The sequence below is a fragment of the Salvia splendens genome, chromosome 8, assembly GCF_004379255.2.
Source record: "Salvia splendens isolate huo1 chromosome 8, SspV2, whole genome shotgun sequence".
In the NCBI taxonomy this organism is placed as follows: domain Eukaryota; kingdom Viridiplantae; phylum Streptophyta; class Magnoliopsida; order Lamiales; family Lamiaceae; genus Salvia; species Salvia splendens.
The window spans coordinates 1,008,581-1,035,451 of record NC_056039.1 but is presented as its reverse complement, the minus strand read 5'-3'; the positions used below and the strand labels follow the sequence as shown (position 1 = coordinate 1,035,451).

The 26,871-nt window shown below is 37.7% G+C and overlaps 5 protein-coding genes across 7 annotated transcripts; 3 read left to right on the top strand and 2 right to left on the bottom strand.

Moving 5' to 3' along the window:
* The first annotated feature begins 174 nt into the window (after nt 1-174).
* LOC121743422 lies at nt 175-2,607 on the top strand. Its single transcript, XM_042136734.1, has 10 exons — nt 175-509; nt 610-921; nt 1,006-1,078; nt 1,169-1,281; nt 1,488-1,572; nt 1,655-1,727; nt 1,924-1,979; nt 2,062-2,127; nt 2,201-2,266; nt 2,347-2,607. The coding sequence occupies exons 1-10, from the start codon at nt 349-351 to the stop codon at nt 2,425-2,427; spliced, it is 1,086 nt and encodes a 361-aa protein (XP_041992668.1). The 5' UTR covers nt 175-348; the 3' UTR covers nt 2,428-2,607.
* LOC121743420 (probable LRR receptor-like serine/threonine-protein kinase At5g48740) lies at nt 2,560-7,295 on the bottom strand. The gene is made up of 16 exons (XM_042136732.1): nt 6,668-7,295; nt 6,027-6,558; nt 5,505-5,956; nt 5,316-5,433; nt 5,173-5,241; nt 5,029-5,097; nt 4,860-4,928; nt 4,707-4,778; nt 4,523-4,591; nt 4,213-4,445; nt 3,921-4,126; nt 3,714-3,840; nt 3,554-3,622; nt 3,270-3,459; nt 3,068-3,200; nt 2,560-2,976 (listed from the first exon to the last, which is right to left on the bottom strand). The coding sequence occupies exons 1-16, from the start codon at nt 6,735-6,737 to the stop codon at nt 2,761-2,763; spliced, it is 2,694 nt and encodes an 897-aa protein (XP_041992666.1). The 5' UTR covers nt 6,738-7,295; the 3' UTR covers nt 2,560-2,760.
* On the top strand, nt 6,503-10,866 carry LOC121743423 (cytochrome b5-like). The gene is made up of 4 exons (XM_042136735.1): nt 6,503-6,592; nt 9,374-9,566; nt 10,336-10,402; nt 10,483-10,866. The coding sequence occupies exons 2-4, from the start codon at nt 9,489-9,491 to the stop codon at nt 10,734-10,736; spliced, it is 399 nt and encodes a 132-aa protein (XP_041992669.1). The 5' UTR covers nt 6,503-6,592; nt 9,374-9,488; the 3' UTR covers nt 10,737-10,866.
* A 99-nt stretch (nt 10,867-10,965) lies between these two features.
* Nucleotides 10,966-14,887, bottom strand: LOC121743421 (BTB/POZ domain-containing protein At5g48800-like). The gene is made up of 4 exons (XM_042136733.1): nt 14,503-14,887; nt 14,349-14,415; nt 13,100-14,254; nt 10,966-11,633 (listed from the first exon to the last, which is right to left on the bottom strand). The coding sequence occupies exons 1-4, from the start codon at nt 14,574-14,576 to the stop codon at nt 11,091-11,093; spliced, it is 1,839 nt and encodes a 612-aa protein (XP_041992667.1). The 5' UTR covers nt 14,577-14,887; the 3' UTR covers nt 10,966-11,090.
* A 6,658-nt stretch (nt 14,888-21,545) lies between these two features.
* Nucleotides 21,546-25,723, top strand: LOC121742919 (E3 ubiquitin-protein ligase SINAT2-like). 3 transcript variants are annotated; one of them, XM_042136051.1, is made up of 5 exons: nt 21,546-21,863; nt 23,316-23,384; nt 23,895-24,135; nt 24,694-25,077; nt 25,165-25,723. In XM_042136051.1, the coding sequence occupies exons 3-5, from the start codon at nt 23,926-23,928 to the stop codon at nt 25,486-25,488; spliced, it is 918 nt and encodes a 305-aa protein (XP_041991985.1). In that variant the 5' UTR covers nt 21,546-21,863; nt 23,316-23,384; nt 23,895-23,925; the 3' UTR covers nt 25,489-25,723. The 3 variants fall into 3 exon arrangements, with proteins under 3 accessions (XP_041991985.1, XP_041991987.1, XP_041991986.1); XM_042136053.1 differs by having other exon boundaries at nt 23,316-23,460; XM_042136052.1 differs by lacking the exon at nt 23,316-23,384 and having other exon boundaries at nt 21,547-21,863.
* Nucleotides 25,724-26,871: the final 1,148 nt, after the last annotated feature.

The window sequence follows — 26,871 nt, the reverse complement described above, 5'->3', positions numbered from 1 at the left end:
GTTCACTTTATGAAAAATAATATATTTAAATGTATCTAATGTCTATTTCATTTTATTCCATACTCTGTTATATATTCTCTTTATTATCTCTATTACTTTATTTTCTCTCAGCTTAAATCAATAAACACCCTTAAATATTACATCTCCTGATCTCCAAAAAAAATTCAATTAAATAAATAAAGTCACAAATGTTTTAGCCTGTGATTATTAAAGTCGGTATTCTGTTATTCGAATTATATCCGCCAAAACACGTGGCCCAATATCATTGAATTTGGGCCCACCGGAAAAGCAAACAATCCTGTTATCAACCTCCGCCACTTGTCGCCGGCGCAGTCGTCTCAGTCACTCATGGCGGTTATTCTCGGCAACGGACCTCCTTCCATCCTCGCTCTCCCGCGGCCTCCTCGCCGCTCCACCTACCACCGGCGACTGCATTTCTATCGTCAAATTCACTGCTCCAGAATTCTCTCCGGCAACACCAAAATCCTATTCAAATCCTCGCGTTCTCGGTAATTTTTGTAAAAAAGGGGAAAGATAACCCAGAGAGTGATTTAGTGAGTGAACAATATGATACAAGCTCAATTGTAACAATCATCTCCGGTTTTGCAGGATCAGCAACTCTAAACGTGATGGCGCAGACAGCTCCGAAGCCGTTCCAGATGATCCAATTAGAGTTTCTGAAAGCTTAGATAGCAAAATTGATGGTAGTGGAAGCTCGTTTCTCTCGAAATTAGGGATACTTTTGGGGATAGCTGCTGTGATTACACTGATTTTAGTCGGTGTAAAGCCTCCAAATTTGGGAACATCAACTGGGATTCAGTTTCTACAAGATGGAGCCTCTCCCCCTTTGGTCTCGCCTTCTGCGGCTTTCAGTTTCCGAGCTTTTGGATATACAGTATTACTACCAGAATATGCTCCAGGGTGAAAAAAGTTTCCATCTTTTTAATTTCAAATTTTCAGTAAAAAATAAGATTTTTGTTAAGCTTCTTGCTTTCTTTGTTGCAGATGGATCTACTTTTGGCTACTCATGGCTGCAGGGTTCGGGCTGTTTATAAGCGAAGAGGCTTTGAATATATGGGTGTGTTTTTATCTGCAATAGTCACAGTTTTTGTGTTGATGCATCTCTGTAGTAATCTTCCCTTTTATCAGGTCATTTAAAATGGTGTAGGTTGGGGTAACCTTGGCAAGATTACTTTGTTTGGATGGGACATGGCAATCTCTTGTGGATTCATTTTCTAGAAATGCTCCATACATTTTGTCCACTGTTTTGTGGGTATACTGGTTAGTGTTATTCTCTCTTTGGCTTCTTCATCGTGTCTTAGAGTTGCCAATTTTCGAGCATCTCGAATACTACTATGACTCGTTGAGCTTAAATGTTGTCTGTATCTTCAGGGGAGTTTGCATCAGTGATTTTATACCATTTTATTTTCGAGTATCTCGAATAATACTATAACTCATTGAGGTGAAATGTTGTTTTGTATCTTCAGGGGAGTTTGCATCAGTGATATGATACCATTTTACCTTGGGAAAATGTTCAGGCAATCCAAGGCATCTGATGATGTTCTTTCAAAGGTATGTGTAGTGGAACACATTTTGTTCCGTGTAAGTTCTACACTGTAGTTATGATGTGATATGTGCCTTGATAATACTGTAGATAGGGGTTGGTGAAGAGAAAGCTAAGGAAATTTTGGGCACTGTACAACGATATGGAAATCTTATTGGATTCGGTTAGTTTATCAGTTCTACTGAAGTTTATATTCCTTCTTAGGCCATTATTGAGGAGGTAGATGTGTAACTGAGAAACAGAATATCAATTGAGTGATTTCAGTGATTCTGGTAATACTATCTTGTTTTTGTACATCCTGCACTTTCTCATTCAGTCTCAGAGGTTGATGAACTCTTACTATTTTATTTGCAATTCAGTGGAACGATTCTCTCTTGGAGTAAGAAACCCCACAGCTTTTCTTGCTGGGGCAATGGTCAGTAATCATCTGTCAATTGGATGTCAAAATCTGGAAATGCTTTTATGACTCTTATACAATAAATGAAATCTGATTGTAGGGTATAACACCAGAGTGTTTCTTTTCCGGCGTCTGCTGTGGTGGACTCGTGACTCTTCCAATACAGGTTTTTCAAATCATCAAGAAATTACTTGAAAAAATATCTCTCTTAGGCCTTGACAGTGTTTTCTCTTGTTTAGTTGGCAATTGGATTCTTGCTACGAGAACGTCCAGTCTTTGCGCTTGCAACTGTTGCCACTGTAGTTGTGAGTTCTTGTTTTCTGTTTTCTGCCATGATAAGTAGAACTTTGTCATAACTATTCTATTAATAACTGTTTCCTTTCAGGGAATCTGGACTGTGTTTCCATATGCTTTGGCTGCTCTGACAGGACTGTTCCTCTATCTGCGAAGCCGCTACTCAAGTTAGCTATGCTCGAGTTTCGCTTAGCATTAGGCAGTATCATGATAGGTTGATAGGAGATTACTCTTGTTTTACTATTCTCTTCGTGTTCGAGCAGCTGTATAGTGCAAAAGATGAGAATGTTTATTATCACAACAGTTTCTTTCCTGATAAATGCAGTGTGAAGAAATACAAATTCTACATAAATTGGCCTCCATTATATGAGTAAGTTAACATCTCTGTTTCTCTCACCATCTCACACAGTAAGTTACACACTCTTGCCTCCCTCCTCCCCGTCTCCGATGAGGCAAATCACGGTCACATGCGACCCTATTCGTGCAAAATTCCTGTCAAGATCTCTTAATTTGCACCAGAGGTTCCAAGATAGTTTAGCTGGAGATTGTAAGCTTCTTTGAGCTCAGCCACCACTTCTGAAATGCTCGGCCTGTGCAACGCATCTCGTTCAACCGACCTGCAAGCAATCAGAGAAGCCCTTCTCATGCTCTCTGCATCAAAGCTTCCCTCTAGGCTCTCATCCACAATCTCAAATGCCCCAGCCTGCAAGTAGGGTTTAGCCTGCAGTCAACAGAAACACATCATCACTATATCGAATTCTAAGGTACGCTAAATATCATTGAAAACTCATAATATCACTAAATCTACATACCCAAAGGACCAAATTGAAGGAATCTGGAGTGCCTGTGTGAGTGAGCGGCTCTCTGCCACATATCAGCTCGAGAAGTACAACTCCGAAGCTATATACATCACTTTTCTCAGTTAACTGTTGAGTAGAATAGTACCTGCAACAACGTTCGATTAGTTCAAGCACATATCTATCTATTTATCTATCTATGAGATAGAGAAATTACTCTGGATCTAGATAGCCTGCAGTGCCTTTGACTACAGTAGTGACATGAGATGCATCTGATTGAGCCACTTGCTTAGAAAGGCCAAAATCACAGACTTTAGCGTTCATTTCCGTGTCTAAAAGAATGTTGCTGCTCTTCACGTCGCGATGAATTATCCGTAGATCACTTCCATTGTGTAGGTAGTCCAAACCTATCCCAAAACAAGCAGTTTTTTGGTTCAAAATGTTCATACATATGATTGGTATACCAATTTTCAAGATTTCAAAGGTGAAAGTAACCTATACCTTTTGCAGCATCCACAGCAATTTTCAGTCTACGCACCCAACTTAGTGTCAATTTCATACTTGTAGCCCCTGTTGGAGTTAAAAAATGCTAGAATCATCACTCAAGGAAGGAAGATCATGATCAGTAAAAACTAAGGCGCCACAGTAATAATAATATTACCATAGAGGTTATCGGCCAAGGATCCACCGGGTAAGAACTCGTAAACCAGAATCTGATGCTTTGATTCACAGCAGAATCCTTCCAAGGATACAAGATTCTGGTGGCGAATTTGTGACAGAAGAGACACCTGAAAACGAAGTTTTGTTAAAGTCGTCACAAAACCAACTTCTTGCAACTCAACTTTCCAACGGTAGGTGCACTGTTTACCTCATTGATGAAAGATTCACCTCCGAGCTGAGTTTTGTCGAACCGGACTTTAACAGCTATGAGTCTGCCACCCGGGAGCTTGCCAGCATACACACAGCCGAAGCTACCGCGGCCTATGGCCTGTTTGAAATTGTTCGTGGTTGTTTTGATCTCCTTGTAGGTGAAAACTCTTGCTGAACCCCATGTATGCATGTCCACTTCTGATTCTAAAAAATTCATTTCAATCCTCTTAGTGTGATTGTGTTATCATGAAAAAGTTTTGATATTGTGATTGGTTTGGAGCTTGGCATACTTGGTATAGACGCACTTTCGCCTCTCTTTCTCTTGATGTACAGGAGAGCAGAAAACGCGATGGCAAAAAGAGCAAGAACAGCTCCGCCCACTACACCAAGTAGAACACCTAGATGGCTATGGTTTTTGCGCTTTCCTGGGGTGAAGACTGTGACTTGTGGAGTTTGGAGCGAAGAATTGCTTGAGCTCTCGTTGCATGTCGTCAAGAAGGAGAGACATAAATTCCCCGATGTCCTGAAAAACGGAGAATGTGTTCAGAAAAAAATAGGCAGATATCAGATGCAGAAAGAGGTATGGACTGATATAATCACCTGACTTCTAAGCTTTCTCGATTTAGTGATTGCGGGAGTGGCCCTTGTAGCTTGTTATTCTCCAGATTCCTTCAAATATTCGTGACAGACAAAGAATACGTATATCATGATGTGATCAAAGCGCGATTTTTACAAGGCGGGATTGGTAGAATGTAGCTGTTTTAGGAGCACAAATTCGGCTTACAACAGATGAAGATCCTTCAGCTCTGCCAATCTCTCAGGTACTTCCCCTTGTAGACTATTGTTCTGCAGATCCCTGCATACAGAAACCGTGTTTTTACATCCTTTTCCGTTCCCGTTGAATGAAAACTGGACATGAAAAGCTAATGAGACTTACAGGACTCGAATGTTCATCAAGTCTTCCAGCTCAGAACCAAATGTTGTTAACCGGTTGAAGCTCAAGTTCCTGCAGCAATCATCAAAACCGATCATTCGAACTTTGATTCTCTCTTAGTAAAACTAATTTTTAAGAGACGAGACGAATTCTTGGAGGAGATGATACATACAGTTTCTCAAGATGCTGTAGGCCTCCCAAGTTTTGTATTTCTCCAGCAAGAGAAGTGTTGTGCAGATCCCTGAAATCACCAGGAAATCGAGTTTTTCCATAATCTTGGGATTATTTGGGAATGTCTTGTGAAAGAGGGTCTTACAGTGCTTTCAGATCCAGCAGATCACCAAATATAGGGCTGATCTTCCTCAAGTTGATATCCGAGAGTCTCCTGCGAAAAAACCAAGATTTCGTCACTTTTTCGACAACAATAACAAAAAAGAAGACGAAAGGTGTTGGGAGTACAGTGATGTAACAAGGTTTCCATCACAGCCAATGTGCTCCCATGGTGTTGGAGAGCATGGATCATCTTGCCACCCGAGATCCTTCCCCGTGGACTGCTGTATAACCTGGAGCGCTGAAACTGCAAACAAGACCAATGTTTTTTAAGGCTCTACTCGAATAATAACAAGAATTCAAGAATGCACCTCAAACCTGTAGTTGAAGAAGATTCCAGAGGAACGTCAAGAATCTCGTAAACCTCAAGAGCATTCACCAGAGGATAGTAGGCAATGGCCTTTAACGTTACGTTCAAGCTCCTGATCCCTCTCACAGTAAAGAAGAGGCTGCTCGCCTCCCAGCGTGCCACTGTGTAGTTTGAGTAGACGACGTTCCCATTGATCAGCACGTCGAATGATGGGGACACTGGCAGAATGCCAGCAAAGTAGAGGACAACATGGTAGTCTCCCAGGTTGTCTAGAGGCAGCGCGTATACGAGGCTGTTCCACCGTGCTAAAACGCGCCCTGTCTGCAGTATAACACATGGGGGGCTTTCCTTGATGCCGGACAGGCTGAAGTTGCTATCGATGTCGAAGCCAGACGAGACGTGGTAAGGTGAGTAATCCTCATCAGCATCCCATATTCTATCATATGGATCCAGAGGGTACCTTCATATTTTCCAAGAAACAATCAATCATCACATTACCTCAACACAATCAAAACACACACACACACTACCTCAGTGGTCCATCAACATAGCCACAGTTGATACGATACGCCTTCCTCATAAGCTTACTGCTCCAATCTCCCAAGGCAGCGCTGTAGGCCCCCACAGGCAGAGGCCGAAGCTCAACAGACGAGACGACCGGGAATCCCCCATTTGGGATGGAGTGGAAACACAAGGGCAACACATCCTTATTAGGCGCCCACATGAATTCCTCAATCCAAGGATCGGTGTGGGCAAGATTGACTGTGGTGGTGATAGCCGTGCCAAGAGAGACAGAGAACACAGGGGGCTTCTCAAGGCCGTCGTAGTTCTTGTACAAGAACGTGCTCCTTACAAGAAACAGTGATGAGGTGTTGTGCAGTGGCAGCCTGTAGCAGTTTCTCCCCAACGAATCCGGGAAGTATCTGAGAGAGCGAGACGTGCCCTCTGGGAAAACAACACTACTGATATTCCCTTTGCTCACATAAAATCCATCCGCTGTCCACGAAACATTGGAGTAATCCACATAGTTCGCACTTCCGCCACATGCTAAACTCAAGAATTCTGACAAAAGCAGCAAGGGAAACAGATTAGTAAGGTATGACCACACACTCCTACAACTTCTCTTTCAACAATTACATGAAAAATCTCAAGAAAAAGGGAAATGAAATACCATCTTGGTAGCATAGAGTGAGCCTGATGAATGCTGAAAATAGTAATAAGATGAGCCAGCTGAACTCCATAAAGTAGAAATGTGAGAAGCTAAATGCAAGTTTGTAGTAAATCCCAGTTGATCATAGAGATGTAGTTAGTTCTTGAGGAGAGAGGAAGCAAGAAGAGAGCAATGAGAGGTGAAGCTGTTGAGTGAAGTAATAAAAAAGGCAAGTTTTGACCGTTACAATGCATGCTGTTCTAGATTGAGCTATGTTTGGGACAGGTAATTATCATGAGTGATGATGCCTTGGTTACCTTGGAAGAGAGGGACCATATTCACAAAACATCAAGTGAAAAGGTGCATACCTTGCTCCCACCCTACCCTACCCATCCAACAATCATCACCACCCCCCACAAAATAACAATCTTTGCATTTGTTAGGACAAGCAAGATGTTGGTGGTAGAAGAAGGGTGTGTTTTCTAGTAAGGTGAAATTCTAGTCTTTTAAGGTGGGAAAAGTTTGGAAACTTTAGTTAGTTCTCTCAGATGGTTTGCACACAACAGACTTCAGTCAAGTGTTAGTAGTTTTCAAGAACACATTAATCCATTTGTTTTTCAGTTTCTTGTTATGAGGCCTAAATTCAAATTTATCAGTGAAGAAACAATCAGTGGTGATTTATTTGTTTTTTTTTTCTCAGTTACTGTTTTTGCATTAATTTTTCCCTTCTTTTTGGCCAATTCTTTCTATGCTTGTATACCTTTTCCACCCTCTTTATTGACCTTTTTGGAAAGCCAGGTTTTTTCAATTATTTAAAAAGAAATGGTTTTCCATTTACCGGTGACTCGACAAATGTCTTATCAACTAAGATACACTTCGTTTTTCTGTTGGATATGCATTTTAGTGGACAATGACATGACATCATAATTTTTCTTCTCTCGAAATCTCTCTACATATGTAAAAATTACTATCAGATTCCTTTAAGTACTAAATCTAATTTTATATGCATTGATTAGTTGTTCATATTTTTGTGTGAATAAATAATTTACTAAGTTTTGATACATTCGATTTATTTCATGCATAAGAAGAGGTGGATCATGAAAAAAAAATCAAAGTTTATATGCATAGGATGCTTGAGTATGAATCCAGCAAAAGGTAAAAAAATGATTGAGTTTAGGCCTATGTGTATATGCATAATTAAAGGTAGTCTTGTTGATCAAGGGAAATTAACTTTTTTGCACACCCCAAAATTAATGCCATAATTCTGCCATAGTCATCACACCGGCTCTCTCTCATGACTACTAAAAATTCAAACTCTTGAACCTTTTTATTGAATGTGACCATTCTCTAATGAAACTCTTTAGATTTTCTTCTTTCCATCATGTCATGATGTTGCAATTTGAGAGAATTCTTGTTCAAGAAGTCGTCAAAGAAGAAGAGGACATGATAGATGGCTAATCATGACCTCTACTGAAATCCAATTTCGACAGATGTAAATTTGAACCAATTCTAAATATTTGAAGTTCAAAATAAACCATAAAATCCAAGAAATTGAAAATTCAAACATTTTTTTGATTTTCAAGTTTTTTTTTTATTTTAAAAATTCAATCCTAATCAATAGTACACCTCCGATGCTGGTAAGATCGGGATGGTCGACCGTCTTGGTTTGTTGGCCGAGAAGATATCTGAGATTGACTAGCTAGTTGGGTTGGGTCGGGTTGGGTTGACTATTCTTCTTCATTGAAAAGGAGTCCGTTGTTGTTCAAATCACATTCTTATAGATGTTGACATTTTAATTCGTACTACTAGTATATAACAGTACTACCAAAAATTTGACTTTTAATAAAAAAATCCCTAACCGGATTTAATATTCGAGTTCGATTTGGTTATTCGAATTATGGATATTTTACCTAGCTACTCTTACTTTTTCCATCTTATGAGAAATTTGGGCCTATTTAGTAGGCTCCTAATTATCTATTATGGGCCTATTTATTGTTGTAGCCGGCCCAGAGATATTATGTGGAAAAAACTAAAATAATGAATGGAGCATAGAGTAAATGTGAAATATTGCTAAGAAATTCGAAACATTCATTAAAATATAACCAAATTAGGAAAGGAAAATAAAATTTATGTGATATTTTTTTTCTTATAATAATTTGACGATTTCATAAGACTTTTTTGGGTTATTTCAAACTGGGCTTCTATTTTAGTCAGAATGGTCTGAAGACTCTGAACTTACTGTATTTCGAGTTTTATGTTTATAATTTTAGCAATTGGTTTAAAATCTTATCAAAAATCGAATAAAGCTTTATTCAGTATTTATTACTACTAATTTATTATGGCTGGTGAATCCTCAGTGTTTCTTTTTCGATAAAAAAGGAAAATAGTGAATGGAGGAGTGCGTGGTCCAATAGGAAATACTAGAATTTTTATTCGTCTTGTTGCTTGATTCCTCCGCCCAACTATTTTTCATTTTTTTTCTTACTCACTTCTATCTAAAATTTCAATATTTTTCTTAACTAAAAAGCTACTAGTCATTTTTCTGTATACAATCTTTATTTTTCTTAAAGCTTGTATACACATGAATAATGAAAATAGTTATACCAGTTCTTGCTAAATTAATGGGATCAAATTGAATAAGAAAAAAAAAACAGTTTCCCACTAAATTATGACTGTTTTTAGACATTACGAAAATTGGGTTGATTGGTTGACTGGTTCATTTTTTAGGTAGTCTTTACAACACGTGACGCCCCACCCCACCTATGACCTACCCACCACCCACCCTCTACAAAAGAGAGCACTTTTTCATGAGAGAGCCCATCATTACGGCCCCTGTTCTTCAATGGCTAAGGTTTACACTCTTGCTGAGGTTTCAGAGCACAACAACAGCAAGGATTGCTGGCTTGTCGTTGGAGGAAAGGTACATTTTTTGAAGTTTTAAGGTGGCCTAGATTCTGTGCTCTTTTTGGTAAGAAGTAGTGGGTCGACTTTATTTTGTATGTTTGATGTGTGCATGTGTCAAAGACTCAATCTTGATCGATTCCTGAATTGGGTTTTTAAGTTTGTGACCAAGATGTTCTTATAATGTACTTTTATTTTGGGAGTTTGATTTATGCATGTGTCAAAGACTCAATCTTGATCGATTCTTGAATTGGTTTCTGAGTTTGTGACAAAGATACTGTACCTTTTTTGGAATGATGTAGTGGGTGTGCTTGATTTTGTGTGTTTGATGTGTCCATGTATCAAAGTCTCAATCTTGATCGATTCTTGAATTTTCTATGTGTTTGTGACCATTATATTGATCACTTTTTTGAATGATATAGTGGGTGGACTTTATTTTGTGTGTTTGATGTGTGGGTGCTACAAAGATTCAATCTTGATAGATTCTTGAATTTGGGATTTATTACTTCTTGCTTAGTTTTTTTCCCTATCCTAGCTTGTTTTGTGCTTTTGTGAGTAGAGATTGCTATTCTTGTGAACTTATTCAATTTGTAGATGTGTGTAGAAAGTAAGTCTCATGTTTAAAGGTCCATTTTTTGGGTAAATGAGTGAGACAGATGCAAGATTTTATTTTCTTCCAAAATTGTACCTTTCCTCCAAATCACCACACAACATATGACCTCAACATACTTGCATAGTTAGTGTACATTTGGTTGTCTCAACTCTCCCATCCCTCTTCATTTCATCAGGTCTACGACGTGACCAAATTCTTGGATGATCATCCCGGTGGTGATGACATTTTAATAAACGCGACAGGTACTTGCGAAAGCTCCCCCACGCAGAGAGGTAGTTGAAGTAGGGCGTTTCGTCTCTAACATTGTTGTCTGTGGCTGCAGGGAAGGATGCAACCGAGGATTTTGATGATATCAGGCACAGCCCCAGCGCTATGACGAAGATGGAAGAGTTCCTCGTTGGTGAGATTGACGTGTACACAATCCCCGCCAAGAAGGCGTACGCCCCTCCCAAGCAGCCTCATTACAATCAGGACAAGACACCAGAGTTCATCGTCAAGCTCCTCCAGTTCTTAGTCCCTTTCGTCATCTTGGGCTTGGCTGTTGCCTTCCGTTTATATGCCAAATCCGAGGCCTAGGTTTCATGTTGAATCTTCGTCTCGGATAAGGTTCTTGAGCTTAGTTTATGTAATCTTGAGAGAGGGGTGTTTGCTTTTGTGGTTATTGAGGGGAATGTTTGTTCTATGCCAAAGTTTATTCTTGAAGGAACTCAATTCTTGTTTTCTTCAAAACTTACGTGATACTATTGGATATATATCATCAGACAACGTCACATTGTAGACAGCGAAATGACACTGTATTACTATATTTAATTAAATAATTTCAGTTGTTGATTATGCTTTATATCAAGAAAGAATGATATGAAAAATAGTAAACGAATAACAAGAAACAAGGATGGAAGAGAAAGTACGACAAATATAAAACATATACGCCTACAAATTGTGTTGTTTCATCTTCTCCCCCTGCAACTGCTTCGACGTCGATGGCGATTGCGACGCTGTCGAGTAACAACGAACGAAGACCCTCATCTTACCAATCAACCTGGCAAAACAGATCAAGAATTTCCTCGAACTGGACTTGTCCTTGTCCATGTTCCTCTTCATACAAACATGCTCCTTCTCCAAGTCGTTGAGCCTCATCCTGAGGCGGGCCAGCTCGAGCTTGAGCTCGCGGTTCTCCCGCCTCAGCGACGCGTAGTTGTCGCGCGGGGACATGGCCGCGCTGAGGGCGCCGCTGCTGATCCGCCAAGACTGGTGCGCGGCGGGCTTGGCGTCGTCGTCCGGGAAGGCGGAGGATCCCGTGCAGAGCATGGCCGTACGGAGGCGGAGCTGCTCGTAGTAGAGGACCTGGACGACCGACTGGAGGGGGAGCCGCTCGTTCTGGGCGGCGTGGGACCCGGCTTCCTGGGAGAGTTTCTGGAAATCGATCAATTTGCAGAGCTTCCTCCTCTCTTGATCTGTTAAGCCTTGATGAGCCTGTGAAATGTATACCATTAGGGCTCGTTTGGTTGGCATGTTAGAAATACTAAGATAGTTATCACTAGATAGTATTTTCGGGCCGAAAGTAAGATAGTGATAAAGATAGTGTTTTTATGATGTTGTTTGGTTGATATGTTAGTCTTCAAAACTATAAATGATTAGAAAGTAAAATGACCAAAATATCCTTATTACAAATATTATGTTCATTTTGTGTTGGAATATTATAAATATACTTTGTGACTAAATTAGCTTAATTAATAATATTTTATTAATTAAATTAGGTCAATTATCACTATAATTAAAAAAAACTACTACTGTATTAGATACCTAATCAAATATTGTAGCCGAAGAAGATTTGTAATGAGGAATTAGATCTAATTCTAATATTAATTTCCCAAGAATCTGACGACAAATTTTGAAAGAAAGTTTGGCCACAAAATTCACTTTTCCCAAATTTCATTGGTATCAAATTGAACCAAGCATACAAAATCAAGCAGAACAGAAGAGCATAAGTCCAACATCTAGCAAGCCAAAATATAAAAAAAATGAAAATCGAACAGTAGAATGATGCAATTGTGATGGAGTTTAGCGGTCGTGGAGTCACCACCGCGGATAGAAACCACAACCATGGCAGGTGAGGGGAGGGCACACGAAGCAAGGTAGGCTCAAATCTTCTATTGAAATCATTACAACCTCAAAAATATCAATACAATCCAAAGAATCGATGAAGGAATTCATTCGGTCTCTTCATTGCCTCACCACATCCAGCCCGATGGCCATAGATTGGCAACACCAATGGTGCAACGGTGGATGCCAGCGGCACGCTAACGACCGTCCGGATGACCATGGAGTCATGTGCACGCTTACCGCCAGGGGAGGTGAAGGTTTGAGGAAGGGGGTTGCAACGGTAGAGCTGGACGAATGTAGAGAAAAATGATAGGTGAGAGGAGAGAGGAGAGAGGAAGAGGAGAGAGGAGGGCATATGTGGGTATCAAGACGGAACAGTGCACAATCGCACCAAATTCTTGAGATAGGAATATCACACTTTAATGGATAGTTTTTCGGGCCTGGACGGGCTTTCGTCACTTTCTTGGGCCTTGTAATAGCACAAACATGGCAACCAAACAATGAGAAAATGGTGGTTAAAGCCACTTATCTATGCCTAACATGCCAACCAAACGAGCCCTTAATTTGTTATTGCACAAACAAACATAATAGTACTATTTTCTAGTATCGGTTCAGAAACCGGCGGTTATGGTTTTTATCAAGGGGCTGGCAATTCCGGTTTTTAAGCTAACCACTGGTTTCAATTCTAAAGCGCGGTTCAACGGTTCACTCGTTGGTTTTCTCAAAGCTATCGAACCGAATTAACCACTATGCTTGAGAAAACCGACCGAAGCGAACTAATCAAACTGCATTCGGTTTGGTTCCGTTCGATTATCGAGCATATATCGACCACTTACCTTGAGGTATACATCGATGGCTCGATACAGTCCGTCGTGGACTGTCCGAGCATGCGCCGGAAGGCTTTCCGCCACTGCCACGAACTTGTTGAGCTTCAAATTAGCATCGGAAGCAATCTCAGTCAAATAACTATCAACCAATTTCGACACTCGAAACAACGCCGATTGCGACGGTGAAGCCGCCGCAGCGGGGCTGTCCGATTCAAACAGAGACTCCAAATCATCATCCTCGCTGTCACAATCCTGCTGTGAGAAATTGATCAGAATCCGATGAAACGTGTCGACATCGAACAACGTGTCCCCCTCGTTCCCTGACGAGGGGATCAGCGCATCGTCCAGGGTGGCAGCGTCGAGCTGCGACCCGATCCTTCTCTCAAGGTCAAGCCTGCTGGAGAGGGCGCAGTCTAGCGCCACCGCGCTCTTCAGCAGGCCGAAGAGGAATGAGAGGGGCACGGCGAACCTCTCAAGCGGGAGGAGGCCGGTGATGGTCTCGACCACGAGCCGCGGCTCGCGGTCGGGCCTCGCTTTCTTGAGCAGCTCCCGCTGCGCGTAGCTCACGAGAGCTGCCCCGACACTCTCGGGCCTCACGCCGCGGCTTTTCATCGCGGCGATCACTCTCTCGTACAGGTCGATGCGGAGGACCGAGAGGTCCTCCGCCCACCAGTCCCCGCCTCCTCCACTTCCCCTGCCTCGGGCGTGCTTGCTCATGTGGAGCCGGCCCGAGCTGCTGTACTCGAGGCGGGAGAAGCTGGAGGCGATCTGCTCGGCGCTTGCCTTGGAGGCGATGGCGTCGACGCAGCGGGCGACAACTCGGAGTTCGTCGGCAAGAGGGAGGAGGGGCTCGCAGCAGCGGAGGACTTCGACACTCGTTTCGAGACTCCGGCATACAACGGTGTCGAGATACTCTCCGGCGCGGGAGATGAGGTTGCTGTTTGAGTAGTCCTCCGTCATTTCAAGGTAGTGAGAGGCGCAGTAGAGATCGGCGACGTTCGCAGAGGTGATCTCGAAGTTGACGCCGTAGCAGAACTGCGCCGCTATGTCGAACGAGTCCGCGCCTCCCGGGAGGCCGCGGAGCTCGATCGACGTCGGGCGCTCGGAATCAGGAAGCTCCGCTAAGAGCTTCCTTATTCTTCCACATCTTGAAACCAAAGGAAACTGCAAAAATTGAATGCATTAATTAAACAATAACTAAGTGCAACTCAATTGGTAAGATATTTCATCTCCAACCAATATTTCGGGATTTACTTACCTTATGCAATGAGAATGTAGCATCATCTACATGAATGGTTATATCACTTGGAACATCTAGAAACACCCTATAGAAATATACAAATTCGATAATATTAGCAAATTAATTCTCAATTAAGTGGAAAACATGAAGCATAAACTATATATATATATACCATTCACAGCGGCGTTGCTGGCGGCGGCGGCGGCCGTGGGGGGAAGGCGGCGGTGGGTGGAGATGCTTTTCCATGGAGGAGAAATGGAAGTTGTTGAGAGAGAAAGATAGTGAAGAGGGAGGTGTAGGTGTAGGTGTTGGTGTTGGGAGAGTTGTTTAGGCATTTTGTCAAACATGATATGTGTTCAAAAGATGGAATGCAGAAAACACTGGGCCTCATTTGTGGGACATTTAGTAAAGAAGAAAACAAAGTTTATATACTATATTAATCTATCAAATCCTCAATTTTTGAAAAGCATTACTTCAAGATTTGTGCACATAAAGAAGCGTAAATAAAGGAACACACAACTCTTTATTTTAATGAAGCATTACAAAAAAAAAGGGGAAGTTTGCCCACTCCGAAGAAGACGAAGAATAAAAACCGGTTAAAAAGGTCGTTATTCTGTTTTGGTAATTTACATTTCGCCCCACAAATTTATTCATAATTATACTTTTACTCCTACGCAACTTTTTCCTATATACATATAGTTTAAGGCTTAAGCGAATAATATTTAATTGAATCAAACCGAACCAAAATATTAATTTCGGTTTAGATTTTTGAATTTTTTATTGTACTTAGTATTTTTCTTTTGATTAGGTTCGAGTAATATTTTGTTTAAATATTTCTAAACTAATCCATATAATATAAAATATATTTCATATTTTCAAATTTTTGGAATTTTATCAACAAAAAAATTTAAAATATTGTTTGATAAATTATTTAATATTTAATATAGTTGAGCTCAATAAAACACTACTAGTAGATAGCGGGGGATCCACTTGATTATTCGTTTGATTGACTACCAAACTCGACAAGGATAAATCATAAATCTTTTTGGTGGGGTAACAATACATTTTGCATTTGGTATTGATAGTTTATTTAATTGGTTTGGCAATCATGCATGTAACGTGAATGTGAAAGCATGTAATACAAATACAATCAATTAACAATTATAAATTTTGTTATAATATTAAAAATAAAATATATATGTATATATATATATACCAAATAAAAGTATTATTGCATAAACCAAATCAAATATTGCTAATTTAAGATGGAATGATTGTTTTGTTACCGTTTATTGTTGATTTGATTTATAACTGGTTTTTATTATTAAATTACAATTTTTTTTAATTTAAGCGTTTTGTATTACATTAAAAAATTATCGTGCTGAAACCATGCAAGTATACTAATAAAACAGAGTATCCTTTGCTTGTAAGGCAACTAATAGATTCAATCTTATATTTAAATTTTTCCAAGCTAAAAGGAACAATATGAAATTCTAAAAGTTTGACGGTGGCCATTTAATAATAGTAGCAAGTAATAGAATTAGTAATTATTTACCCACTCGTTGGGGGCAAGTCATGTTGGGTCATATTTATCACAAGGTCCACAAATGTCCCCCAACCAATTATTATGTAAATAATTTAACGATATTATTACAAATTATTGTTTTCCTCTACCACCACTAATATTTCCGATTTCACCTATGTCATAATTTATATAACTAGTTCTATTTAATCGGAGCTTGCCAAAAAATATTATCTCGACATTTAATGGGGGGTGGGGTCGTGGGACCCATACATTAGAAAAATGAAAATGAAAATGAAAATGAAAATGAAAATGAAAATGAAAATGAAAATGAAAATGACGGTATAAGTTTTTTCTTGGTAATTAGCTACATGAGTGGTCTTTATCACTGTAGGGTTTCAAGATTTTGTTTACTTTTGTCCTTTTTTGAAGACCAAAGAGTCCACACACCACACACACATAAAAAACCGCATGGTCTCGGGTCCGTTGTGCCGGAACGCCACGGCTACAATCCGCATTGCAGGTCGTCTCATTGAGTCGACTTGTGAGTCGTCCCTTATTAGACTATTTTTTCTCACTTTTTCATTGATTTCAATGTGATATATATATATTAATTATTGGTCATTAGATCATCTAATCCTAGGGCCAAGATTTGGGCTGCATTTCTGGATTTAAATGCATTTTTATTTTGATCATCTCCATATATATATATATATATATAGGATTGTGATCAAGATAGAACCATTCTTAAACGTAGAACCATTCTTAAACGTAGAACAAATGCCAAACGGAGGTCGTTAGATCTTTTAATCCAATGGTGTTGATTTGCACAACAACTTCCCATTACAACCAAAACTATTATTAATGGGTGAATGCAGATAAGTGAAAAAATAAAGCATGCATGGACTCTTCTTCGTTTCATTCACTCTTCCATCAACATGTGGGTTTTTTCACATATTGAGTCCGGAATGTCGTGAAATCATAGTCTAATATGTATGATTTTTAATCTTGACCGTCATTTTTTCCTCATCCAATGAATAAAATATGTAGAGTTCTAGGTTCTACACTTAAGAATGGTTCTACCTTTAACGCAACCTATATGGGTGTGTTAAGGTCCTTCACAACTTTTCAGTCCAAGCTTCAATAGATCACATCCCTTGGATCCTTGAATTGGATGATTGTGATGATCTGCATTATTACACTATATGTATGTATACAACAATTTTATTGATTTAGTAGTGGAAGACTGAAAGCGACTCGGGTTTGAAATTCAAGGAACATGGGTTGTTGATTCAATTAGACATTAGAATCTTTATAATTCATTAAATTTGGCCTAGGTAATTTAATTAAAGTAACTGGCCCCCCTTATCTACCAAACCATATTTAATTTTGTGAAAGATAATATGAAATGATAAGCATCTCCACAATGGTTACTCACTTGTCACCAAAATGTTCCCCACCTAAGCTTAAACAAAAGTGCAAATTCTTGACCAGTCCAACATTTGTAGCAACGTTTAATTATAGTACATATTTATGAATTATGAAAATGTACCCAAAATAGTTTTTATTTCACATGCTAGGTGACAATTATGATTTCAATGATCGATTGAATATTGCACTATAAATCAACGATAGTGAAGTAATAGTGCGAGAGAATGGTGAAAAGAACCTCTATCAATGAGTGATTCGGTTATTGATTCACGTCGGTGTTCCTGTTTGGTTTTATTTGGCGTCCAAATTTAATTTTCAAAACGTAATATATGAATCATTCAATTTAATACTATTAAAGTAGATCGTCCAAAGTAAATTTAAAGTTCTAAATTAATGAGAGCATTTGCAATTAAAATATTGGGCTTTTGGCCCATTTGATTATACTTGGAAATTGCAGCCTACAAAGATCTATCCATGGAGTTGTATTAAATTTTCAGTATATAAAATTGAATCTTTGTTTTGATACATGGCTGGCATATGCTGCTATGCATGAGTTAACTATATTTTCTATTCTATTTTTTCACAATATTTTCAATTCTTTCCTAAACATATAAACTTTATATTAAACTTTTCATCAAATCTATTGCCGCATTCAATTTTCGGTATCACATATTGGTGATATGGCATGTTTTTAAATATCTTTTTCTTTGAAGAATTACACATTAGAGAATAGATACGTAAGTTCCAACTTGTTATGTCATCAATATACTGTCGGGGATTAATTCTGTTGATAGATTTGATAAAAATTGAAAAAATAGATATAAAGTTCATATTTCATAAAAAATAGAATAAAAACTTAAAAAGTTAAGAATACCAATTATAATTAAATTTGACAGGCATGTTAGGCTTTTTTTTTTAAATAATTCATAGTACAAACATGCGTTTTTGAGTAGATAAAATAACACAATCCACTCTAAAGCCAGGCCCAATGATCATCTAGGTTAAAAATATATTTATGATCAATCAAATATAAGAAGAGAAAAAAAAAGTCACATAATTAATTGTTCTCACAATTATTATTGAACGGCCCTTTCAATTTATCCTCTCGCTCGAAGATAATCTCCTCGTCTATTTTCATACGTCTGGATAATCCAACGGTATTGATTTCGCAAATCATACGTTTGAATATCTGATTTCTGATTTTGAATTATATTTTTATTCTTTGAAATAAGCATTTGTTATTTGTGTTTATTCTCTCAAATTAACAATATCACGGTTTCTTGTTTTGTGAATGTAGGTTATATACGTTGTTCGAAATTGATCTCTAAACCCGAAATCCATCTAAAAATGGAGCCAAATTTTTTGAGATACCTTCCATTAGATATTGTCATCAATATATTCTTGAGACTCTTTTAAAATCATTGGAACTTGCAAATGTGTTTGCAAATCATGGCTCGATCTGCTTGAGAGTGACTTTTTTTGGGAAGTCCCCCGCCCTCGCCCTAGCTGTCACTGTCCTAGTGAAGGAACAACGTTCAAATTGGTACATGCTCGATCTATGTTCAAAGTGGAACAATGTTTTGAAATTGGAAGACAATCATGATCCCATCGCTAAGTTTGAGTTCCCTCGAGCATCGACAATACATGGTTCTGTCAATGGTTTGCTTCTTCTGAAAAGTCCATATAGGGATAATTTTTATGTTTTTTATGTTTGTAATCCGATCATCCATCAATTTGTTGATTTGGATGAGTGCATTCCTTGCCGCCATCATATCAGCGATTGTTTTGGATTTGGAGTAAGCAAAGTAAGCGGAAAATATAAGGTTGTCTATCGTAACACTAAATACGGATTTCATGTGTACACTCTTGAAACAAGGTCTTCGTGGAGACCCATTGAGGTCGTTGCCCCTTTGTTTGATCGCTTCTATCACTCCATTGGTGCACTTTGTAGTGGCAATCTCAATTGGTTAGTTAGGTGGAAGATTCCTTATGTCTGTTGCTTTGATCTTGAAACAGAACGTTTTAGCACCTTTGCTGCACCCGCTACTAGTACTAAATATAGTGGAATCGCACGAAAATTGTATACTTTGAAGGATTGTCTGTGTTTTCTCAATTATGAAGAATGTGATAATGCTATCTAGTTGTTGAAAGACTACGAACAATCTGAGAAATGTTGGAGCAAGGTACTACTAATCAAGAAAGAACCTTAGTATAGTTTATTATATGTACTTATGAAAGGTGAAGGTGTCTACAAATTTCGTAAACCTATCAAAGTTTATAAAGATGGTGACATGTTGATTTTATGGGATCCGAATTCTTATTCCTATACCAATTCCATTTTTCTCACTCCAAGTTTACTTTCACTCAAAAAAAAATTGGTTTGCAAAATGTAATCTCATTTTAGAAACTGATATTTAATTTCTTTCTTTCTCTATATATTTTTGTTAACATAGGGGTTTTCATTTATTAATGTTGATTATTACTGTTTATTAATGTTTGCAAGGCTTGATGGTTATTGAATTAGGTTTTTATTTTTTTGATATAAGTATTCGAGATCTGTGTTTTTTTCGCTAATCACTTGGAAGAATTCTTTATTTCTTGTCCGCCATATATTTTATTTGAGCATTTTGTTTCACATAAATAAAGGATTACGAACTCAATGGAAGATAGAAACTCATCTCTCTATCAAAAAAAAAGAACAAAGATTTGTCCAAATACCTACCAGAAATCTTTACCAAAAAATTTCAATTGAGGCTCTCTTGAAAAAATTGCAAAAGGATAAAATCATTTTTAATACACGAATATTGAAAGAAAATTAAAAAGGTTAGTGCACTACTCTGATCTTTGAGTCGTATATTTGTTGAGTTTCTATAAAACTTGTCTTTGAAAAATACTGTATATATATGATCTTGATCTTTTCAGCCTACAAATTTAAAATAAGTTATCGTTATTCTATGTTATGATTAAATAATCGTTGTCCCTTTCATTAAAGTATTCTCTTCCATTTTCAACCTCTAAACTTTTCAATTTTTTCCAAACGATTGTCAATCAAACGTTTTAATTTTTGTGTGAGATGCAAACACTTGTCACCAAACACAGCCCCAAAAAAACACAAGTTTAATCAATGGGTTAAATTAATAATAAGGTTGCGAAATTCCCTTCACAAATTTTAGTTTAACCAAAATCCAAAATTGTGTGATTGCTTTGTGGGGATAATATTTAACGTTATTTATAATGGGTGTTCGGTTTGCAAGATTGTATCGGGGATTAAATTTGTAGTATGTTTGGTTCATAAGATTCAATTCCACAACTCAATCCTAGATGGATAATCATGAGATAATTAGTCATAGCTAAACCGCTATAACTAAAATAATCTCGCAACTCAATCCTAGATTATATCTTGGTATTATATTATCTTCAGAACCTAACACTAATATTATTTCAGACGAATTTAGACTTAATAATTCTTCTTAAGGAACATATAAATATTATTTAAGTTTTGGTTAATATATAATAAATTTAATAACACAGGGGACAAATTGGTGGTTGATAGATATGTTGCATTTTGTTGAAGAATTTGAGAAATAAAATACATGAGGAATTGATTCACAAATTATTGAGCCCAATCACTTTTTATATATTTAAGAGTAAGAAATATGCACAATCCTTTGGACCTGATAAATTTGTGGTTGACTTGCAAATGAGTTAGCAATCTATAATAATTAGTGGTACAAACCAACAACATAGAACACCAAGATGTTATCATTAACAATATATGTATTCATAAATTGATAAATTTTAAAAATAAGAGCATCAACAACGGCCAGTTCAACGAGTCATCGAACTTACACGCCGGGTTGTGGGAAGGCGTGAGATGCAACAACATCCTAAATGCTCGTTGGCATCATGCTGAGTTATTTTACTTTATATTTCAATTTTTATTTTATTTTTTCAATAAAAATTAGTGCACTAAGCTAATATGCGATAGCATTGTCCTCTTAGGCGACGGCGCATCTCTATTTTTTGTCAATCAGGTTCGAAAAACAACAGACCTAATAGTTATATTTTTCTATTACTATTCATCGCAAAGTGGTTGGGTCATTTCGTTTTTGCTAAGGTTTAAAAAAAATTATACTTTATTCTTTTTTCACTTTAATTCTTGAATACAAATTTCTTAAATTTTGTATTTAAGAAATAATTCATTTAACTTGCGATTTAGTATTAAACATATGATCTTTAATTAGAAATTTGTTAAGTAAAGATTGAAAAATACTCCATCAAAAGCAGAGGAAAACAATCAAATCCACACAATCAAATTCAGACACACACACACAGAAAACACACAGTGAGTCTGCAGATTGAAGTTATTCGAGTGTGGTGGAATAAGACCAACCTAGACACGCAAACAGAGGGAAGCGAAAACGGGATTCAAGGATTGAGCTCCACCTCAACACACAAATCGCCTCTCTGCTGAAGTAATTTCGCATTTTCTCTACCCAATTATTGATTACTCCAACATGGGTTGATTGCGATTTTGGGCGTTTGATTCATTTCCTGCTGCAAAATCTTCTCTTGTCTGGGTTAGTCTCCATCTCTCTATCCTCTGCTTAATTTAATGTGTTTTCGATTTTTTATCTATTTGATTTGAGAAAGGGGGCGGAACGAATCTGATCTTTACTTGCTCCGAAGGTTTTCATTGCTTCGATTTGAGAGTGATGAGCGAATTTTGTGTGAAAAATTGAAGCTTGCTTTGTATTGAGTGAAATGAAATTGCTTGCAAGGATCGGTAGGTTTGAATCAGATTTGAGTTTTATCTTGCTCGTTGATTTCTGTGTAATTGTGTGAAATGTTGGGTTTGAATTGCTGTGAAAATTCAAAATTTGGGATTTCGGAAGATATGATGTTTTAATGCTTTTGATATTTTATTTAATTTTGGAAAGTGGTTGGAAAAAAAGGCTTGAGCTGGGCATCACTATATGTATGTGTGGAATCATTCATTTTATTTTTTTAAAATCCTTTTCTGGTGCTATTTTTGTTTGAATTTAGTTAATATTTGGAAAGATTCCATCTGATGTGACTGGATTGTTTCTCTTCTGCAATCTTTGATGAAGATTTTTACCTGAAAATGGGCCTTTTGGTTTACCTTATTGATGTAGAAAGGCAATGTTTTGTTGGTTCATTTTTTTACCAGAAACCAGTTCCTCTTGTTTAGTTTAGTGTAGTGTAGTTCACTAGTTTAGTTTTGTTTGATTTTCTGGTTGCATTTATAACGTCTCTTTAGTGAAGAACGTCTGTTAATGCATTGTGATATGCATAGTGATAGCAGGTAAGGATCTTCCGTTTATTAGAAATGATAGGGAGTCTATCTCGTTTTACAGTCAGAAAAGTATTAATCTCACTCTCGCCATGGAAGGGGGTTTCGGATTACTAATTTTTTATTGGAGAACATTAGTCAGTCTAAGGAATAAGATTTGGTAAGGCAGTTTTAGTTAAAGCCCAGATTTCTTGAAAATTGCTCGTGTGAACGTCACATGAGTCAACGAGTTACCAGTTTATACCAGCAGATAATTCTATACATTGGATTTCCTCTAACCATCCGCTATTGCACTTGCTTAAATTTATAGAAATGTTACATTGATTTGGTTCATTTGTTCACAAGTTTTAAATTCATCTTCTTATAAAGTTTTCTGTTCTATTCATGGATTAGGTAGCAGTGGTTGTAATGGCAAGGTTACAATTTAACAGTTGTGTATTTATAAACACATAAGTAAACTGTGAATGCCCACTTGACACCTGATATATATACCAAGACAAAAGTAATACGTGCTTTTCCGCCCTTTAGTTTATATAGGAAGTTACGTACCACTCTGTTCTTCCAGATTATAGCTTCTTCTTTCTTTCCCATTCAGGTGGAAAATAATTTTTCGTATGTATTTAGTTTGAAATACGCATTTCTAGTTGAAAAGCAGCATACCTCTTCACTGATATTTACCTGCAACTTTCTAATCGAGCACTTTTCATGTCTGGTGCAGCTCAGAATAACTGAATCAACGGATCAAATTCTGGTGCCTTTTCGGGCATTGAAATAGTAGAGCTTCGAAGTATGTCTTTTTTAGGGGCTTGATGCTTCCATATGAGAAAACTTGGAATGATAGTCCCAAAGCTAAAAAATTTTTAGTATGTAACATACTGCTGATTAATGCTCGTAAGATTTTCATATGACATAACTCGTTCCAAAGATATTGCTTGGACCAAATATATACCTCTTTAGCTAATCCATCATACTCTTTTGCTAGCTCTATCACTTTGTCGGCATTAGATGAAAATAGTTATATTGCATGGTAAAATGTCCAAGTCAAAATATCGACTTTTAAACAGCTTGCTAGACTTCATATAACGAGATTTATTCCTATCAAATGGAGTACATTAGCACAAACATCAAAGTATTAATGGCTGCATCGAATTCAGAAAATGTATATAATAAGATGTAGAAAAGTACCACCTAATGGGAATTTGTCGACTGTATATGAGTCTTTTCGGTCCAACTCAGTTTGTCTTAAGCTTCATACGAAGTTTTTGCTTATTAACTCCCTGTATTATTGTATTCACAGGTATCCATTAAACAACATTTTTGAAAACATCATGATTCCGGGGTGCACCTATGAAGGCATTATTGATGGCCACAGTTCAGATAACGATGTTGCTCCAGAGATTATTGAATACAGAGCATCTCCTCATCGGAAGATCTTGTCTTTTAATGGTCCGAAACGTGGCATGACATCAAATACAGCCGTACACGAGCTTCTTGAATGCCCTGTTTGTACAAATGTAATGTACCCCCCAATTCACCAGGTAATTACTCCTTCCTTACTATACATATCTTGTCTTATTCAAAACTTTTATATCTTGCAAATGAAATGACTATAATACACTAACGTTACTGCCAGAAACGGGTAGTGCTCTGATACGGAAGTCTCAATTTCACTCTTGGATGATAGTAATTGAATTTTGATTGTAGAAATTGTTTTGATAAACTATTGGTGTTTTGTTGCTTATAACTGTAGCATGTAATGACAAAAGGTGGATTTATTAGTCACTCAAGAGGCGTCTACTTTGAGTAATCGAAGGATTGATAAAAGTAATCCAAATTCCAAACTATACCACTATTTACTTGGATAGATGTTGATGGATTGATTAGATTCGAAGAGTGGCTGTGGTTTGAAGAATTTTGTTAGTTTAGATGATAGGTCATGATTCTGGCGGAAGGTCCAGTCGGGTTATAAGATGAATGCTAGGAAGGTATGAAGAAAGGTCGTTCTAAGTCGTATTTTTTATTAGGTACCGTTCAAACAGTATGAACTTGACACGAAGATGAGATATAGTCAAAATTCATGTTTTCTACCATTGCAGTGTCCAAATGGCCATACTCTATGCTCGAAGTGTCAGTCAAAGGTGCGGTGCTGCCCAATTTGTCGTCACGAACTTGGGAACATAAGATGCTTAGCGTTGGAACGAGTAGCGGAATCACTTGAACTGCCGTGCAAGTACCAGATCCTCGGGTGTCAGGACATTTTCCCCTATCACGGCAGATCGAGGCACGAACAGACTTGCCGATTTCGTCCCTACAAGTGCCCATACGCTGGTGCAGACTGCCCCATCAGCGGCAGCATTCCTTTCCTCGTAGACCATCTCAAGCGAGACCACAACGTTGATATGCACGACGGGTGCACTTTCAACCACAGATACGTGAAATCCAACCCCCAGGACGTCGAAAATGCCACCTGGATGCTGACTGTAAGCGCTCTCTCATCGTCTCCCACGATTCATGTCTATGGAACGGTAAACCTGAATAACATGCTCACGATTTAAATTATCGCGTAGGTTTTCAACTGCTACGGCTACCAGTTTTGCTTGCACTTCGAGGCCCTCAATCTCGGGATGGCTCCCGTGTATATGGCGTTCATCCGTTTCATGGGCGACGACCACGACGCTCGAAAGTTCAGCTACAGCCTGGAGGTCGGAGGAAACGGGAGAAAGATGACGTGGCAAGGGGTCCCGAGGAGCATCCGCGACAGCCACACAAAAGTTCGGGACAGCATGGACGGGCTGATTATCCAACGAAGCATGGCGCTGTTTTTCTCCGGTGGCAGCAGGCAGGAGCTGAAGCTGAAGGTGGCAGGCCGGATATGGAAGGAAGAAGCGTAGGGAGATCGTCGGCCAAGTGGTGGTGCTCGGTTTCTTAGGGGGGCCGAGGCGTCGTCGAATACAAGGAGGGAAAGGAAGAGGACTTCTCATGATTGGTGAAAGGCTTTACTTATTTAATCTGTACATGAAACTCAGAATGATGTGAGCTAATCCTTAAACTTGTTTTAATCTGAATGGATCAAATTAACCACCAAAAATCTGTTGTAAAATCTTGGTGGATAACTTTTGCATATCAGTTTGATGTCTTTGACTTGTTTCTACATTTATAGATATTTGAATATACCTAATTTGAGAATATAAAAGATGAACAAATATGAGGAAACAAATTTCTTCATATAAATGTGGATTTACAATGTGTTCCACAAAACAACTCGAAATATGTTTATTATTAGTATCTATACTTACATTCTAACAATAACAATATCCAAGACCCTGTTCTCAACTATCAAATGAGAACAAGTGTTTTAATAGTACTCCCTCCGTCCGCTATTATGAGTTTCGGTTTATCATTTTAGCCCCTCTGTCATTAGAAGTTTCAGTTCATTTTTACTATAAATGGTAAATACACGTCACATTCGATTAACTCATTTCATTCTTATTCTATTATAAAAATAATATATAAAAATGGTTCCACATTCCATTATCTTTTCTCATTCATTTTTTCTATATTTTTTAAAGCTCATGTCAAACTCAAATGAAACTCCTAATGACAGACCGAATGAGTATCATTTTGTTAGTTTAGAAAAGGTAACATCATATCAATGAAACAAGGAGTACTAGTGTACTATTATCAATTTTCTATAAAAAAAATTATTATTTAACAATATGAACTTGTACTTTCTCATTCATACTTCATTCGATCCAGAAAAAGTATGAACTTGTACTTCTTTTTAGTCCGTCCTTGAAAAATATGAACATTTTGGAAAACTTTTTTTCTGTCTGATTAGGTGTGACCCATTATTCTCTAACAATACTTTAAAAACCTTTTTTTTATCTATCTCTCTTTTACTTTACCAATTATGCATTAAAACTCGTGTCAAACCAAATGTTCATATTTTTTAGAGACAGATGAGTAATTTTTAGTTGAAATATAGCTAAAATTTTGATGGAATTAAATATTATAATATTAATTTAAAATACTTCCTTTGTTTTTTTAAAAATAGGAATTTTGAAAAATGGTACGGTTTTAATGCAAAATTGGTAAAATAAGAGATGAATAGAATAAATGGGTCACAGTAAGAGAGATTGGGACCTGCATAATGGGTTTCAAGACCGTGCAAATTTTAAGTAATTGCAAACACCGTGCGAATTTCAAGTCATTATAACATACTGCACGAACTACATCAGATAATTCAAAACATAATTATATCTATAAATTAATAA

Coding starts and splice junctions, on each gene's coding strand:
- LOC121743420 (XM_042136732.1), bottom strand. CDS start 6,737: ATGGAGTTCAGCTGGCTCATCTTATTACTATTTTCAGCATTCATCAGG. Junction 5,957..6,026: donor TATGTTGATGGACCACTGAG/GTAGTGTGTGTG, acceptor GAAAATATGAAG/GTACCCTCTGGATCCATATG. Junction 2,977..3,067: donor CCTTCAATTTGGTCCTTTGG/GTATGTAGATTT, acceptor TGTTGACTGCAG/GCTAAACCCTACTTGCAGGC.
- LOC121743422 (XM_042136734.1), top strand. CDS start 349: ATGGCGGTTATTCTCGGCAACGGACCTCCTTCCATCCTCGCTCTCCCG. Junction 1,079..1,168: donor AAGAGGCTTTGAATATATGG/GTGTGTTTTTAT, acceptor AAAATGGTGTAG/GTTGGGGTAACCTTGGCAAG. Junction 1,573..1,654: donor CTGATGATGTTCTTTCAAAG/GTATGTGTAGTG, acceptor ATAATACTGTAG/ATAGGGGTTGGTGAAGAGAA.
- LOC121742919 (XM_042136051.1), top strand. CDS start 23,926: ATGATTCCGGGGTGCACCTATGAAGGCATTATTGATGGCCACAGTTCA. Junction 24,136..24,693: donor TGTACCCCCCAATTCACCAG/GTAATTACTCCT, acceptor CTACCATTGCAG/TGTCCAAATGGCCATACTCT. Junction 25,078..25,164: donor ATGCCACCTGGATGCTGACT/GTAAGCGCTCTC, acceptor ATTATCGCGTAG/GTTTTCAACTGCTACGGCTA.
- LOC121743421 (XM_042136733.1), bottom strand. CDS start 14,576: ATGGAAAAGCATCTCCACCCACCGCCGCCTTCCCCCCACGGCCGCCGC. Junction 14,416..14,502: donor CAGCAACGCCGCTGTGAATG/GTATATATATAT, acceptor ATATTTCTATAG/GGTGTTTCTAGATGTTCCAA. Junction 14,255..14,348: donor CTACATTCTCATTGCATAAG/GTAAGTAAATCC, acceptor CAATTTTTGCAG/TTTCCTTTGGTTTCAAGATG.
- LOC121743423 (XM_042136735.1), top strand. CDS start 9,489: ATGGCTAAGGTTTACACTCTTGCTGAGGTTTCAGAGCACAACAACAGC. Junction 9,567..10,335: donor GGCTTGTCGTTGGAGGAAAG/GTACATTTTTTG, acceptor TCATTTCATCAG/GTCTACGACGTGACCAAATT. Junction 10,403..10,482: donor CATTTTAATAAACGCGACAG/GTACTTGCGAAA, acceptor CTGTGGCTGCAG/GGAAGGATGCAACCGAGGAT.